At 26.6% G+C, this 17791-nt stretch overlaps 1 protein-coding gene across 1 annotated transcript; it reads right to left on the bottom strand.

The window, feature by feature from the left end:
• Positions 1 to 556: 556 nt before the first annotated feature.
• Positions 557 to 12591, bottom strand: LOC111637723 (patched domain-containing protein 3-like). Its single transcript, XM_023383286.1, has 5 exons — positions 12554 to 12591; positions 3058 to 3570; positions 2342 to 2829; positions 1940 to 2272; positions 557 to 1824 (listed from the first exon to the last, which is right to left on the bottom strand). Exons 1-5 carry the CDS (start codon positions 12556 to 12558, stop codon positions 557 to 559), a joined length of 2607 nt encoding a protein of 868 aa, XP_023239054.1. The 5' UTR covers positions 12559 to 12591.
• Between the last annotated feature and the right edge of the window lie 5200 nt (positions 12592 to 17791).

Below are 17791 nucleotides of genomic sequence, written 5' to 3'. Positions count from 1 at the left end.
TTTTTTTTGTTGTTGTTGTATGCAGTTTCCAGCAAACTTTAATTAATTTTTTTCTATTTGTGAAAATTTCTACGTTATTTAAAGGTAATTTTTATTATAGGCCTATAGACCTAACACAGCATTATTAATATGATTTTGGAGGTTACAAAACTTTAAAATTACTTTAAAAAATGGAAAATAATTATATCATTTGATTTCAAGATATTTTGTATACCTTAAAAATAATTAATTCTATCCCGGGATTTCCCGGGATCCCGGGAAACAGTTCACTTTTATCCCGGGATCCCGGGACAAGCAAAAGACCGGGAAATGAGAAACCCTAATATAAATTTAAAGTTAGTTATTAAAGTTGTTTACATCAATAATTTAACTTTACGTCATTAATTCGAAAATTATTTATTCAGTTTTTCTTCTTTTAATATTTTTAATCTCATTAAGTATGTCGAATAACAATATATATTGTATACAGGTACAAAATATTTAAAAAATATTATGATATTCACTTTTGCTTAAATTCATCAGTTATAAATTATTTTTACAAATTCTCATTGTTGTATTACTGAAGTTCTGTTTCTTTTTTTCTATATTTTATTAATTTAAATAAATCATCAAAAATACTGAGAACAACTGGAAGTACGAAAATACCATGAATTAAAGCAAACAACATAACAAGAAATATAATTTTAAGAAATATTATAAAAATGTGACAAGCTCCAAAATAAAATATTGAAACACCCAACATTGTGGATACGCATCCTTGAACAACTGGATGACCCACTGTATATAATGCATTTTTTAATTTTTCGTTAGGGCTTTCGCTGCGAAAATTTATATACGCGTAAGACACGTGCGAAGCGTAATCTACACAAAATCCTGTAGACATGACCAAGACGATCATGGAAATGCTGTCAATGGAGACGTTCCACAGAGACATGTATCCAATTACTCCAATTTCGATAGAAATTATGGTAAGCGCCACACATATTGCACATATAATGTCGGGTATGAAAACAAAGAACACTATAGTAACCAATATTGCGGCTATACACAGAGTCTGTATGGTTGTTGGAGTGCTTCCTATATATTGATTTATAATAGTAAACCAAAACTGGTAAACATAAGCATTAAAGTTTGAAGAATCAACTATTTTCCACAAATCTATTAATAATTGTTTTTCTTCATTCGTAGTACTGACATTAACGCTTTGTATGAAAAATCTGGATGCTATAATCTTTTTTCCATCTTCATTGAATATAATATCTTGTTTTAAATGTTTAGCCCATGGTAATTTTAAGAAAACTTTGCGGAGACCTTCTATAAAATCATCAGAATTGCTAATGTTATATCCAGATAGAGAAAACCAAGATATTTTATTCCGAATGAATTTTAGGTAATGCTTTAACCAAAATTCTGTAAAATAATCACTTTCAATGGAAGATAAATTCTGAAATTTCTCAACAAATTCCATTACTTGCTTCTGCACTTTTGGATTCGAGTAATCCAATGTACTATTTATGACGACATGTATTCTATGAGGATATTGAGTAAAGTATTTATAATGCCATTCTGTATATTTTACTCCAAAAGAGTTATAACGGAAGATATCCTGTGATCTTAATCCTTCTTTAGTAAATTGTAAACCATATATTGCACCGAGTAAGTAAATGAAAGTTGCAAACATAATTAATTTTTTTGCCCAAGATTGGCATAAGAAATTTCCTAAAACATCCCTGTACAAAAGCATTATAGAATTTCCATAGTTATCTTCGGGTTTTCTTTCTTTCTTTGCAATTCCATATGTAAGAAGATGATGAAGGTAATTAACTATAAAATACAAATAAAGTCAAATTATTTTGTGAAAATTACCAGATAAAATTCTGTAGAATTTTAATTATTATTTTAATTTTTTACATTCTAAATAAACAAAAAATTTGCTCACCTTTTGGGAATTCCGTCTTGACAGGAAAACAAAATGCTGCATGCAGATTTTTGCTTTCTCTATAACCAGACAAAGCCATACATCCTCCAAAAAATGTAATTTGGTAAATGAAATCAAAGAGGACACTTATGGCCATGTAGTTGCAAAATATATTGACAATCCTGTAAGGTGTAGTCATACCAATACAGAAAGAAACAAAATTTGTAAGAGAGGTAATTGTAATGGAGACTGCTGCATCGGAATAAGTCTCTTTCATTCGAATTGACACATGTAATTTCGGATCTGTACGTCTCCAAGCTGCAAGTAGCACGAATGAATCATCCAAACCAATACCTAGAAGAATATTTTTAAATTTTAGATATTATTGTATTAAATGTATACATAATGATTAAATATACTTACCTAGCATTAAGAATGGTATACCTATATTGATGTCTACATATTCTCTTCCGTACCATAACAATATTCCAAAAGCAGTGATGACCGCAAAAGAAGAATTAAGACATCCAGAAATTCCAACTATTGGTTTGCTCGTTACCCAATCTTTTGTCATAGTCGATATTATAGCAAAGAAGCCCATTATAGGTATGATAATGATTAATAATGGACCGCTCATCTCTGTTAGTCGATTGGATTCTGTATCGAAAGAAGATCTAGTGAAATAAGATAAATCTACGTGTGAATAATGCAAATTAGATACAACATCCAAAAATGTCCTTTCCCATAATTCAGCCTTGTGCAGCTTTTCTACTGTACTATCGTCTAAAAAATAAAACAAGCGAATAGCCTTTACGTCTTTCAAATAGCCATCTTCATCAAACGTTATTTTTCCCAAGTTGAATGCGTGAGGTTCGGTATATATTGCAAAATTATCATTGTTTACAAAAGCACTGTTGAAAAGAGAAAAAAATAATGTTAAACTATATAAATAGTTAAATCAAAATTCCAAACTTTAATTTGCGTGTTTTGGATAGTGATTTGAAAACAAATTATGCTTCCATCAGAAGAAATCAATACCCGATTTGCTTGCTGTCAAAAAGGATTTTGGCCTTTACCATTTCTATGGACCTTCTAGTGTATATCTGAAAATTGTATTAAAATAAAATAATAATACTTACTTTACTTTCGTTTTGTTGTTTCTAATATCATTTATTTTTCCTTTTAAACGTAATATTCCATTTTGATAGCATTTTCCATTATTTTTACAACATAAATCGAAATAAGAAACAGTTACATTGTTCACAAATATAGTTATGTTACTCACTAAATTGTCTGCCGAAATAATATCATCCATTATCTCTTCTCTCAACATCGAACCTCCATCTTTAGCTATAAAAACAAGAAAACCAACTTTTCTAAGTCTCGTATCTCGGGTGAAATCATAATCAGCTGTTAAATTAGAAGAGAATAAAGATTCAATGATCGTTCTTTCTGCTAATGCTCTACTATTTATCGGTGTATATAGATACTCTATGTCTGTTACAAATTTTATGCTTATAAACCCCATCGATGATATTCCAGTGAAGATCAGGGGAATAAAGATGAACCAGAGTGGATGACAGCCGATATGATATCCGAGCTTGGAGAATGACGAAGACAAACCTCGATGTACGTAATTGCACTTCATATTCCTAAAAAGAAAATATTTGCTTTTACAGAAAAAACCGGAAGAAAACTATCATTATTTCAAACGATGCATGAATGTTTGCATGCAAGTTAGTTACAGAGAGACATTCAGAAACAATTTTTAAAAAAATAATAATACGGTTTGAATAAATTTTAATATGAAATTTCTATAAATATGTATAAAATTTTGAATCCATTCAATAACGCAACAAACTCAAAAAAAAAATATTTTTTACTATTTATAAAAATATTACGAATATTATAATAAAAAATTACAAGTAACTTACTTATAACATTAAAATTTTATATTAGTTTGACATTAATGCACGATTCAATCAGGACTTTTAAATATAAATAATATATTATCAATAGTAGCTTGCCTATATTAAAATAAACTTCAGTTTGACTTCTATTCATTTCGGATTATTGTTTGTACAGATTTATTCAAGCGATATACTGTATCTTTAATATTTCCGTAAACATGAAATGAATACAATTTCTGCACCATGATCTTTTTCTCACGCGAACTAAAATAGGACCAGTGAGCTGTCAAATTTCTTCAAAAAATTTAATAACAAAATATTTTTTTAAATAAACAAAATTATTAAATAGATATTTCTTCGAAATATTTCCCTTAACTTATGAAATAGTAATAAATTTTAAAATTATCGTAATTAAATTTTATGAATTTCTTTTTCCATTTTTCAAAATTGATTGTATTTGATTATGGTTATTCATATCTATAAGCAACTAATGTTAAGATATAGCGTTTTAAAATTAGCAGTAACGTATATAAAACATTATTTAAGATATTATATATAACATTAACATTAATTAATTTAATGCCTAAGTATTAACATGCCTAAGTATTAACATTAATACATGATATTAATTTTAATACTTAGGCATAAGATTCATCTATAAACACGGATTTCAAACACTGTTAAGAACAGCATTTCAATTTAAACAAAAACGGAAAAATTACTGGCATTAACAGTAACAAAAGAATCTGACAGCAACTTTCCCATCTGCAATTATTCTCAAATGAGTTAGATAATTCGTAATCTTTACAAAATAACTATTTAAACTGAATGGCAGTTTGACTTTTTTATTTATTCCAACCGGGGGATAAAAAAAAAAAACAAAAAAAAAGCCTTCTAAATCATACCATAATGAGAGTTGTTAGACTTGTCCGGCGACATTATGTATCCGGGACAGTCCATCCAGGAAAAACTCCTGGGATTATTTGACCGTCTAGAATTCGAACCCGGACCCAAGAACGATAAACTGACGTCTTAACTGTATGGGCAATATGGCCAAGTAAAAGTGTAACTAGAAAGCCATATCAGTTCGGGACATTTCTTTTTTTTATTTCTTTAATGATATCACTGGAATAGTATGAAAAATTAGTGATCAATAAAAATATAATTAATTAGATAATTGTAAAATTTTTTAAACTAATATTGTGACATAAATTTTAGAAACTAGAGTCATTAATAAAATATAGGTTATTAGCAAACTGTTTAAAAATATACTCTGTAATCAATATAAGTTGGATTTGTTGCAATGTTTTTCTTTTAAAAGAATTCATTAATAAAATCGTTAGTTTAATATTTAAGAATTGATATAAAAATATTTATTGCTGTTTATTTTTCTCTAAATCTATGGAAAAAAATTTCATAAGAGGTCATTTAAAATTATTGTTATATTAACAAAATTAATTTAAGAATACAGTAATAACATTTACTAATTATTCCTTTAAATATAAATTTAAAAATTACGTTTATTGTTCCTTTATTCTAATGTTAGCCATCGATCAAAATCTATATTTTGTTTAATATTTTTTTAATGCAAATAATAAATAAAATATTTATATAAAAATTTCTTTATTTCCGAATTGTTTTATTGATTATTGATAATTTATAAAATAGGTGAAAAAGGTACTTTAATCTTATTTAATTTTTGTTTGTTTGCTCCAGTTACAGTTCATGTTATAATTATTTAAAATGGGAATATATAAAACCAAATAGTTTTTAAGTATATTTATTTATTTTCAATTTCGTGTATTCTATTGATATATTATTTATTATACATTATTTAAATTTGTATTTGAAATGTTAAATTTATTCTTATTATATTTTTTTTTACTGTAAAACAAATATAATACACTCCTTGAATTTTATATTCTGTAAATAAGCATTATTCTTTAAATGTCCTACATAAAAGTTTATAAAACATTAAAATTTTTTATCTGTTTATCTTCGTTTAAATATTTTATAGGTTAACATATTTTTTCTTTGTTATATCAAACAATAGTTACATTGTATTGGTTAATGTAATTTTAATGTATCTAAAATCCTTTTCGGTTTACGAAAATAATAATAGTAAGAAGGAAAATTAATCACATTAATATTAACCCTACATAAAAGTTTATAAAACATTAAAATTTTTTATCTGTTTATCTTCGTTTAAATATTTTATAGGTTAACATATTTTTTCTTTGTTATATCAAACAATAGTTACATTGTATTGGTTAATGTAATTTTAATGTATCTAAAATCCTTTTCGGTTTACGAAAATAATAATAGTAAGAAGGAAAATTAATCACATTAATATTAACATAGCAGAAAACTTAAGAATTCGAAGGAATATTTTAATATGAAAGCTTAATATTTGCATAAATAACTACATTTTCAAAGAGAAAGTTTCCTCAAAACGTCCATTTAAGCAGGATTTTCTTGACTTAAAACAAATGTGCTTCGTAACCTTTGAAAGATAATGTCAAGAATATGAATTTAAAATGTGTCTTCATGAGTGACTTCGGTTATTAAACAAGTTAATGCCATGACAAATGTATTTGTGCGTGGAAAGATCTTTCGCGTGACAAAATTGCAATTGAATAAGTACAAATGAAAAGGTTCGTTGACACGGTCAAGCCCGTTACAAAAAAGATGTCTAAAATTTTGAAAAAAAAAAAAAAACTGGCACGTGTTGATTAGTTAAACGAAACCGGAAAATAGTAAAAATCATTCTGAAATTTAATTTTATAGTCACGAGTTCTAAAAATTTCCTCTTGGTATTCTCATATCGTTTGAGACATGTCAACGAACTTTTTGTTTAGTTATTTTTAAATAACTCTATTATGATGTTGATAATTTTCTTACAATACAAATTCATTGCCGGACGAATGCGGTAAGGAGCGTCAGCCTTCCACTCTAGAAGACCCGAGATCGAATTTGAAGAGAACCATAAGAATTTTTCATGGATGATTATCCTTATATTACCCGTCTGTCTCAATGTGGGCTTGGCCGAACCCACGATGGGTCTGGAAAAAGGTGACGAACTCTTTGGTCACTAAAAGATTACATCCTTTTAGTGACCACAAGACGAAAGGATACAAAAAATGAAAAATATATGTATATATTTAAATTCAGTTTTAATGGTTTAAGGAATGATCATATGCCATAACTGTGTCTGTTTCACAAATAATGTTTGAAATGATATGTTATACGTAGGCGTTTTTTTTTTCAATTTCCGTTGATCCATAAAACTAAAACAAATGTAAATAACAAAATTAATTTATTACCAAAAGTTAGGTACAAATATGGTTACTTTTCGACATAATCACCGTAAAGATTGAGAAATTTGTCATATCTGTAAACGAGCTTTGCAATCCCTTCTTTATGGAATGTTGCTGCCAGTGACTTCAGATGGGCCTTAACGTTGTTTTGAAGATCGTCATTAGTCTCGAACTTCTGTCCTCCTAGCCATTTTTTTTAGTTCATCACACACCTTTAATGTGTGAAGACCTTTTAGACTTCCATCCAACTTGGAACTTTTTAAACACCAAGCGTATAGCCCCGATTTAGCGCTGAGCGACATCCACCTCTTTCCTGAACTGAGAACGTGGCTAGGAGGGCAGAGGTACGAGACTAATGACGATCTTCAAAACAACGTTAAGGCCCATCTGAAGTCACTGGCGGCAACATTCTATAAAAAGGGGATTGCAAAGCTCGTTTACAGATATGACAAATTCCTCAATCTTCACGGTGATTATGTCGAAAAGTAACCGTATTTGTACCTAACTTTTGGTAATAAATTCATTTTGTTATTTACGTTTGTCTTTGTTTTATGGATCAACGGAGGTTGAAAAAAACTCCTACGTATAACATATCATTTCAAACGTTATTTGTGAAACAGACACAGTATATAAATGTCTAACAGTTGTCCAAACAGCATATAAAATCCCTATATGAAATTCTGATATAATAATAATAATAATAAATTAAAATATTCTTATATTTAGAAACGGTAATTAGTTGTAGACATTTCTAACAGTTCTAATTATTTGATTTAAAATATAAATTTATGAATTTCGGTAACTTTATACATTTTATAATACAGTAAACGTTCGTTAATTTACCATTTACGGATCATCGGACGTTTTGTTTTCTTTCGTAAAATTCTATAAGTTCTATGCGATTTGACATTACTGTACTGTACACGCTGCTATTTAATTTCGATTTATTTACGCTTGCTCTAATTAGTCACAAGATAATACAATACATGCCTATACTGTGTTAAAATTAGATTAGAAAACCTGAAAAAAACATTTATGAGTACGTTATTGCATAAAATCGGCATTCACAATAATTCATGTACAGTACTGTACATAATAATTTACATCCAATTCTGTTTATACACTGATTTCTTTCTTGTACAAGATTTTGATTGAACAAAGTGTGGAAAAAATTCAATTTGCTTCTTATATGAATTGTTTTAATCTAACAAATTCCAATAAATTTGCCTTATAAAAATTTACATTTTATTTTAATTCTAAGAAAAAACGTATTCGTAGTTTCATTTTTAGAAAATGTATCCTTTAAAAAATCTAAGAATCCGTTGAAGGTAATGTAATGTTTATTTTTCAGACATGTACTGTGTACTATACATGATTCACAAAAGCTACAGGTGCTCCGAAAGGTGAGAAACCTGTTTTTTAAGTGCGCTGTCCTGGCATTTGCCTGTGAAAAAGAAAATATATCAGTCACACACGTTCTGAACACAAAATACGTGTGCTTTGTACAGTAATTTCAGCACGTGACAATATAGACTGTGAATAGTTTACTGAATTACATTGGCGAAAGGTGTCGGACTAACGAACTTCTACTGTACGTATCGTATTTAAATTTAATAAAATAGTTTAGATTTTCAGAATTAAGTACATTTCTCATTTCTACTTGAGACAATTAAACAAGTAATTGCACGTTTTAAGCAAAAGAATAATTATCACGTAAATTCACACCAGATATGTTGTATATGTAAAACTGACTTTCATATAAACAAATTACAAATTATGCCATGAATTAAAACGAAAATATTTAATTATTGAACAGATAAGATTATAAATGAATAACAAGAAATTATTGTTATGTAGATAATATAGCGCCTGACAGTTTATTTTTTTTTTCATGTGGATATCAATACTATACAATACATTAATTTTATAAACTTCCACGATTTTAATAGAAACATAAATTTCTTATAAACTTTGTTCAGATTTTAAAAACTCGTAAATGCATTATTCAGTAGAGTTCACTTAATAGATCACTCTCTAAATTGCTGCATTATGCTCCCTTATCCGAAATAATAAGATCACCCAGAGAATTGTTAATGGTATTCGATTTTCCTCACTTTTTCATGTCTTATGTAACTTACAACACATTTGAAAACATTAAAATTCATTATCACATCATTTTACTGCACTTGCGTCATTTTAGTTTTCATTTTTGTATCATTATTAGAAGCTCCAGAACCCAAACGGAGCTAGTTCAAAAATTAAAAATATTTGAATAATTAATAAGTACAGTACTTTTTGTTAATATGAGCATGACAATTGTAATGCGGATGGTCAGATAAACTGTATTTGCTATCATAAATGATTTTAAAATCAGTTATAAATTACAAATAAATTTTAATTTTGTTGTTGTTAGTAAAGATGACTTACACCTCTGTAGCCTCTCTTGGATCCGCTCCTGTACTGTACAGTACATAATTATCAATTATATTGTTCTATCGAATAATCAGTAAACTCTGTATATTTACTAGTCACTTTACTTTTACTTTCTAGAAATGAAATAGGAGGCCTAGCTGAAATAATGTATAAATTCTTACGTCAAAATTTCTGAATTCTCTCTAATAGAACACGCAGTATAAACACAAATAATTACAGTACTGTCTTAAGGTAAGTCGTGTGACCTCCGAAATCTAGTCGCTAATTACTTCTTGCTTCGTTCACTCCAGATGAGTAAGTACAGTAATGTACATGTGATTTGTACTGTTCGTTCATATTTTCTATATATTTTTAATATGTAATTGCTTTTCATACGTGTGTCAATAAAACCTGCTCATTGTGCTTTTGTAAGAAATCTTTTGACTGTCCGTGTATTAGAAAACTGACGAATCAAATCTCCACATAAAATATATTATAACGTAAAAAGCTCTGGGTGTGATGTACCGTATAAACCTGAAATTATTGCTCCTTTATGCTGACTGATCTACTATCCTGTTAACTGAAGTTCCGCTAATGTAAAACATAGGAGAGAAAATGGAGGACGTGTGAGAGTGCTCTCTTAAGCAAAGTCGACTGTATAATGCGAGTTTGCGAGTTTTTTTTTCTAAATCTAAAGAAACTTTATAAGAAATTTATTATTAATATTTTGATGATAAAAAATAGCTGGAAATTCTACATATATTATTATTTTTATAATAAAAATTTTCGGTTACTCTCTTTTAGTTAATGTTCAGCTATTACAGTTTCTTTTATTTGTTACATTTGTCTGGCAAACTTTTCAATATAAACGATAAATTTAAAAATTAATTCATAAAATAACTCAAAAACTTTAAAATTTTAAAAATTAGTGTGAATTTTACTTAAATGGAAACTAATTTATATCCATTTGTTTCGATAATATGTTTGTAATTGTTAAACTTGTAATTTTTATCTTAAGTTGTTTACTAAACAAAATTTCTTGTGGAGGTAAATTTTTCTTCTCGAATCTCTTCAAGAAGTTTCACGATTTCTTGGACATACGAAAGTTCAATGTGTGAATATATCTAAATTTCTTAAAAATATTTCAGCGATTTCTGAATAATAACTGCAATGGAAAAGAATCATGTAATAGAACTTTTTTCCTATCAGATATGCCATTTCTGTATAACAGAGTTTTAAAATTCATTATCTTGCCTACATCTAAATTATCTATAGTAATAAATAAATATTATTGTCTATGTTAACTATAAATATAATAAATTTTAACATATTTCTACAATTTTTATCTAAAAATTGAATGGATGTAGGAGATAAGTCATTCATGTGAATAAAATGAAAAAAATAAGCTATGAAAGAATACGATATTAGTAGAATGTACTATTGTTTTAGAAAATAGTAGAATATTATAAACATAAATAAAAGATTTATTCATAAAACTTTGATGATATAAATCATAGAAGAAGTAAATTGTGTAAGAAGTTCTAAGAAATAGTCATAAACAGAAGGAAAAATAGAATAATTTTTGATTTAACACAATAAAAGTACAATTTTATTGTACTAAATCAAGTACATTATCCCAACTGTGTTATGTCCTCGAGTTATTTGAATTTATTCAAATGATTATATCTTCTTCGTGCTTATTTATTTATAAAACAAAAATTATAATACCGTTATCACATAATAATAACTCGTTGTTTGATATATAGAGTACACAGTTTTAAAGATTATGATCAATAAGCTACTATTATACGATAAAAAAACATTTGACGAATTTATATTTACTCATTCAGAATAAAATTTTAAAATATTTTCATTTTTAAAGCTATTAGGGAGCTTTAATTAAGAATAAATATTCGATATTAACATCCTATTCAACTATATTTTATCACGTTAAAAATAATTTTAAACATCTTTAGATCTTAATTAAAATAATATATTTAATTATATAGCTAAATGTCAAGAAACTGTGATGTGGATGAAGAATTTTAAAAGAACAATAAGGAAAATATATAAATATTTCAAACTCAGAAATAAGGAAATATAAATTTCAATAATATACTGACATGACCGAGAACGTATAGTTTCTATTAAAATATTTATAAGATAATTATTGTTTTAAAGGAAAAAACAATAAATCAAATGATTTGCGATTTTATCGAACATAAAGTTTATATCTATGTAGGCCTACAAATATATTCTTTCTAACAGAACAAAAATCATAATTCAAAATTGATTTAAATAATTTTTTTCGTTTATTTTTTCACATTTCTGGATAAAATCTAACGTTAATGCTTCCTCATATTTGATTTATATCAATGATTTAATTAAAAATAAATAAATTATTTAGTTAGCTAAGTTCATCTTATTTGATAAAATAATTAGGAAAAATATTATATATTTTTATAATAATATACATATATATTTATGTAATATATATGTATATTATTATCTAACTGAATTATTTATTAATTTATATTTTTATAATTTTTAAATACCATTATTTCTAATAAAATTCACAATTACTTATTTAAATCTTACATTTATTATTTTAATCAATTTTATAAAATAGAATAATTTTAAAAATTAAATTAAATTATACTAAAATTTTATTATCATTTTTTTAAATTTTTCTACGAAATATTCTATAAGATAATCTGTATTAGATTAATTCATATCAGGGTTATAGGCATGAATTAATCTAAAGATTAATGTAACTCACAACATATCCTGTTTGTGATACTTTAAAAAGAAACAAGATAACATTTTTAATAGCTTTAGAATCTAATTTTATAAGTTTTTAGATTTACATCGCTGTTCCAGTAGATAAAACAATAGATATGTCGTTGTTTTAAAGAGATCTAGATCAATCTGACAATAATAATTTATACATTATATAAAAGTAAAATGTTTTAAAGTATTAAAATAAAATATCTCACCTCATACAAAAATGAACATTTTGTTATTAGTTTTTTTTTCTTTTTTTTAAATATATGTTGCTAGTTTAGTGAAAATGAAGTTTCGAAACAGTCTTGTTAAGCACGATCTCGACACGTGTAACATTGTTAAATTTATATACATACTTAAAACAATATTCCTATTTGTAAATTTAATTAATACAATATCATTTATACGATTTTATAAAATATTTAAGTGCCAGAAATGTTCAACGTATACTTTATTATTATTATTATTATTTATTCCTTAATTTAAATTTTATTTTGAAGTATTTGAATCGTTTTAATTGTCACATTATGATATAAAAATTAAAATTATAATTTATTTTATTATTATTTAAAATCTTAAGTTATTTTACACAAAAGTAAATGAAAAACGATTTTCTAATATTTGGTAAACAATTAGTAATACGCAAGTACAGTCGACCCTCCCTATAACACTGTTAATTATTCCGTTTTATATGAATTCCATGTTGTATGAGTCACTTAATTTTACAAATACGGGAGCAGTTCACAACCCGGTACACGTATTTGTAAAATCTAAGTGACTCGTACAACATGAAATTCATATAAAACGGAATAATCAACAGTGTTATAGGGGGGTAGACTTGTACATGGAAATAATAAATCATAAACAATTTATTATTTCTGTATACTTAAAAGTTTTTTTGTTATTATTTATTACTTTTCGTAAATTACTTTAATTTGTTAGACAGATTAATATAAAATTAATCGTAATTTTTTATTAAAATATATTATGTTATAGGTTTAGAATTATGAAAATTTTATGAGTTATACAGAAAAATTATATACAAAAGATTCATTAATATATTTGATATTATTATTATTATTATGTTGTATTATATTATATAATGCAATATTATTATAAACTTTGTTAATTATAATATATATTAATTAAAAATATAATTAAAAAATATTATAAAGAATCGTTGTAAAGATATTTTTGAATAACTAATTATAAATTTTATTGCATTGTGTAGACTTCCATAAATAATACACCTATTTCTATTTCTTTTATTTTTTTTATTTACGCAAGTGCCAAAATGCGATCTGTGGTGGTCCAGGGAGAAGGCGATGAACTGCGAAAAGGACAAAACAGTAGTCGCAGAGTCCACTTCTTTTCTAAAGGTTATCTGGAAGTGTCGTATTTAGACATTAATCATTGAAGAGTGGGAGGTGGAGGCTGATTTTGTCGTCTGCTGCCTACAGCTAATATAGATAGTTGCCAAGAAGAATGGCTCTCCATCCCATTCTCCTCATCGCTCATGTCACTTCTTTATACCTCTGTATTTCTCTTAATTTTAAATAAATATATATGTATATATTATGTATTTTTTGGTGGCATGACTTTGCCTATTATTCAGCTAAATTTGCCGACGTTGCGGGTGTGAGACGCCACTCAACTCCCCTTCTAGTAGCTTTGCTCCTGAGGAGTAAAAAATCGAATGGAGCTGGTCCTCGACATCTTTGGCGGGATTGTAAATAGGAAGAGTCGTACATCAGCTCTTCCCAGTACATGTTCACGACTCGTGTATTAGGCTGTAAGGAGGTCTTTTATTAGTATTTGAATTTATATATAAAAAAATAGTTTATGTAGACTTGTGCTTATCTTAATCGAGAGAAAAATGAAATAACATTTATTATTGACCTATTTAAGGCAGTTGTTATTAAATGGCCTGCCGCGTAGTCTTTACGTAGGCTACTAATAACTTATCTTGAGTTAATTAATCGATTAAATGCTTCCAAAGAGATGTCGAAAGATCATTCGTAATTATCAAATATTTGAAAATTGGCTTTGAAAATTTTTCCATCTTAACTACTAGACTACAAAACGTGAATGAGCAAATTATTCATCCGAATAAATGTTTTTAAATTATACATAATAAATTATAACTAAAAAGAAATTTATTAAATGAAATTATGCTAAATATAATAGAATATTTATCTTAATTATAAAGCGATTTTTTAACTGAACAATTATTTTATTTATTTGATAAATTAAGAAAGATTTTTCCGAGTTCTTTCTTACTCGTTGTTTCAAATTTGAATTTTTGCTTCATTATTAAGGAAATAGAACAAAGATTATATCTAAACTCTCTTTTTTTCCCATTTTTTCACAATAATTTTAATTATATCTCAACTGCATTTTTAAAAGTATTGTTTGTTATTTTTATTTAGTTGAATAAATTTTGTTTGTTATTTCTTAAATTTATTGTTGTTTTTCGTTTTTTATTTCGTTGCTAATGAAATAAGTTTTGTATTTCTTTTGTTTGTTGCTGTTCGTTTTGTTAATTATTTTAAACATTAAAAAAAATTAACAATTAGAAATTGAAGTTTTCGAACATCTAAATGAAGAATATTCATGCATAATTTAAAATTAAAATCTTTTGTATCAATCCCACTATGAATAACAGCAGTTTTTAATAATAAATTATTTGATGCCATTGATATCGCTATCAAAAATAATCACCATTTTTTCTAGTTATATGCTTGTCATTTATAGCGTTATTAAAGCTAACGTCTTAAGTTCGTTAATACACCAGTGGTCCACTAGTATTGATCGGGTACGAACACACCAGCAACTATCAGTATATCACTACCAGTGGTCCACCGTAGTCAAATGGATACAACCATTTGACTACGGTGGACCACTGGTATGACATACTGATAGTTGCTGGTGGGTTCATACCTGATCAACACAGGTGGACCACTGGTGTATCAACAGGCTGCCCGTCTGCAGTTTCCGGGTTTTCTTCCTATATCTAGCATCTGGATAGGAACTAGTTACTCATAGAAAGTCCTTCCATGAGACAACCTCTTGGTAGATCACCCAAGTGTTGCGTTGCCTTGTCATAGCAATCCAATACAATTATTAAAACACTAGATTATTCTCTATTTATTGACAAATTTTTGCTTTAAACGTATTTAAATTAAACCACTAGCGTTTAAATATGATAAAACTTTTAAATATTACTCTAGGATTAATTGCGATGCAATCCAACTTCCCTGTGATGTTTTGATTTACTTATTCCACTATTTTTTCATTTTTTGGTCTGTTAACCTTCATTTTTTATTCATTTATTTTTGGAGTAAATATTACGTGTGTTTTCGTAATTATCGTGTATCTGTCACGTTATTTTTAATATATTTTTGTTATTAATTTAGGTAATAGTTTCCTCAAATATTTCTATTGTTTAGGTCGACGTGAACTCTTAATTAAATGCAGAATGTGGTCTCTGCCTTTAAACAATGTTTTTTTCCAATTAGTGGAGAAACGTGTAGATAGTTCTATTGACCTCATATTTAGTAATAAAACAACCTTTTAATCTAATTCTATTTGATAAACGAAATATTTAGATATAGAGCGTGACAGACAAAGATATAAGAAAATTGGTAGCTAAAATTATACACATCTATATAAATTTTATTTTCACAAATTTATTATTTTTGTTAAAAAATAAGGAATAAATGGAATAAAATAGAAATAAAACGCAGTTTTAAAAACAAAAATGTAAAAGTAATTAATATTTGCAGTAAAATAATTATAATTTAAAATATTTAATATAAGAGATATTATTTTTTATAACAAAGTTTAACTCTTCCTTCTGTTGTTTCAGTTTGTATTTTAAAATTAATTTTAAAATTTATTAAAATATTACTTTTTGTATTGTTTTTGCTATTGTACGTAGTTTCATTATAAAAATATATTTTTAATTATCTTTCCTTCCGCAACCGAAAAGTGAGATTGTATCTCATTCGTATCTTGAAAATCGAATAAATTTAGTTGCTGAACAATTGATTCGTGTTATTTAAAATGTAATTTTCCTCTTTATATTATTCCACGTGTCTATTTAGATAGATAATGGGTAACTGCACTCACGAATATGGGATAAGGATGATGACACTGTTATGATAGATACACATGGCAAACTTTTAGTACGATAAAATATAGAAGAATAATATAAAAGTGTCTTTATAATTGAATAATGATTAAAATAATTTCCTCCTAATTGCTTTAATACGTTATAAACATAAATAATTATATATGATTTGTATATGTTTAATTACATAAGCAAAGTATTATCTAGAGTGGGAGGTGGAGGCTGATTTTGTCGTCTGCTGCCTACAGCTAATATAGATAGTTGTCAAGAAGAATGGCTCTCCATCCCATTCTCCTCATCGCTCATGTCACTTCTTTATACCTCTGTATTTCTCTTAATTTTAAATAAATATATATGTATATATTANATTTATAAATAAATTAATTTGTTTTTTCCCCTATAAAAACTGTATTTAATCAAAAATATTTGATGCGGAAACATATGATAAAGAACAAAAATACATTAATACATGTTACCAGATTAGTTCTGTTTACATTTTTCTTATATAATTAATTACTTTGAAGTTAGTTCCTACAAAATATCTTTTTTTATCATTAAAAACTGATTTTAAAAAGAGATATGATTAAATCATGTTTTAAATCAATGATTTTTTTGTACTCAATACATATCGACTTTAAGGTTTAATATTATCATCATATTTTTATTTCTAATCAAGTATTACTAATATTAAATTTGCAATATTAAACTTTTTACTATAAATATTTGTATACATAATTGAATGAATAAACGTAGAATGCCAAAAATCAAATATATAGGCTATATATATCAAAATATTTTAAAAATAATATTGCTTCTATGCAATTTACGAGTATGTAAATAGTCAAAGAACGTGATATGCCATGAGATCACGTTTTTTATTTAAAGGTCACAATGATATTTTCCTTAAAGTAAAATTGTTAATGAGGAAAACAGAATAAACTCAAATTTCCGGCTAACGAAACAAGTTTCTTTTACAAATAAAACAAATCAAGTACCTTAGATAACACGTTTAGTTACAGAAATGAAAACACTCAATCTTTACTAATTTGGAAGCGATGAACACGAAAATGACATTTAAAAAGTTTGATTTGTTTTCGTTTTGTCTTAACAGAAGGAATGTCATATTGGAATGAGCAACTGCGGTTGAGTACAGTCAATGCTCCCTATAACACTGTTGATAATTCCGTTTTATATGAATTCCATGTTGTACGAGTCAGTTAGATTTTACAAATACGTGAGCCGTTCACAGCCCGGCACACGTATTTGTAAAATCTAAGTTTTGTAAAATCATGAAATTCATATTAAACGGAATAATCAA

The sequence above is a fragment of the Centruroides sculpturatus genome, unplaced genomic scaffold (assembly GCF_000671375.1).
Source record: "Centruroides sculpturatus isolate CEXI.00-Female unplaced genomic scaffold, Cexi_2.0 scaffold1223, whole genome shotgun sequence".
In the NCBI taxonomy this organism is placed as follows: Eukaryota; Metazoa; Arthropoda; class Arachnida; order Scorpiones; family Buthidae; genus Centruroides; species Centruroides sculpturatus.
The sequence above is the reverse complement of the archived record's forward strand: the minus strand, read 5'-3'. Positions and strand labels throughout refer to the sequence as shown.

Bases quoted from the DNA above. Each gene is read 5' to 3' on its own strand.
- LOC111637723 (XM_023383286.1), bottom strand. The intron at 2,273-2,341 runs GTAAGTATATTT...ATATTCTTCTAG, and splicing joins TATACCATTCTTAATGCTAG to GTATTGGTTTGGATGATTCA. The intron at 1,825-1,939 runs GTGAGCAAATTT...TGTATTTTATAG, and splicing joins CAAGACGGAATTCCCAAAAG to TTAATTACCTTCATCATCTT.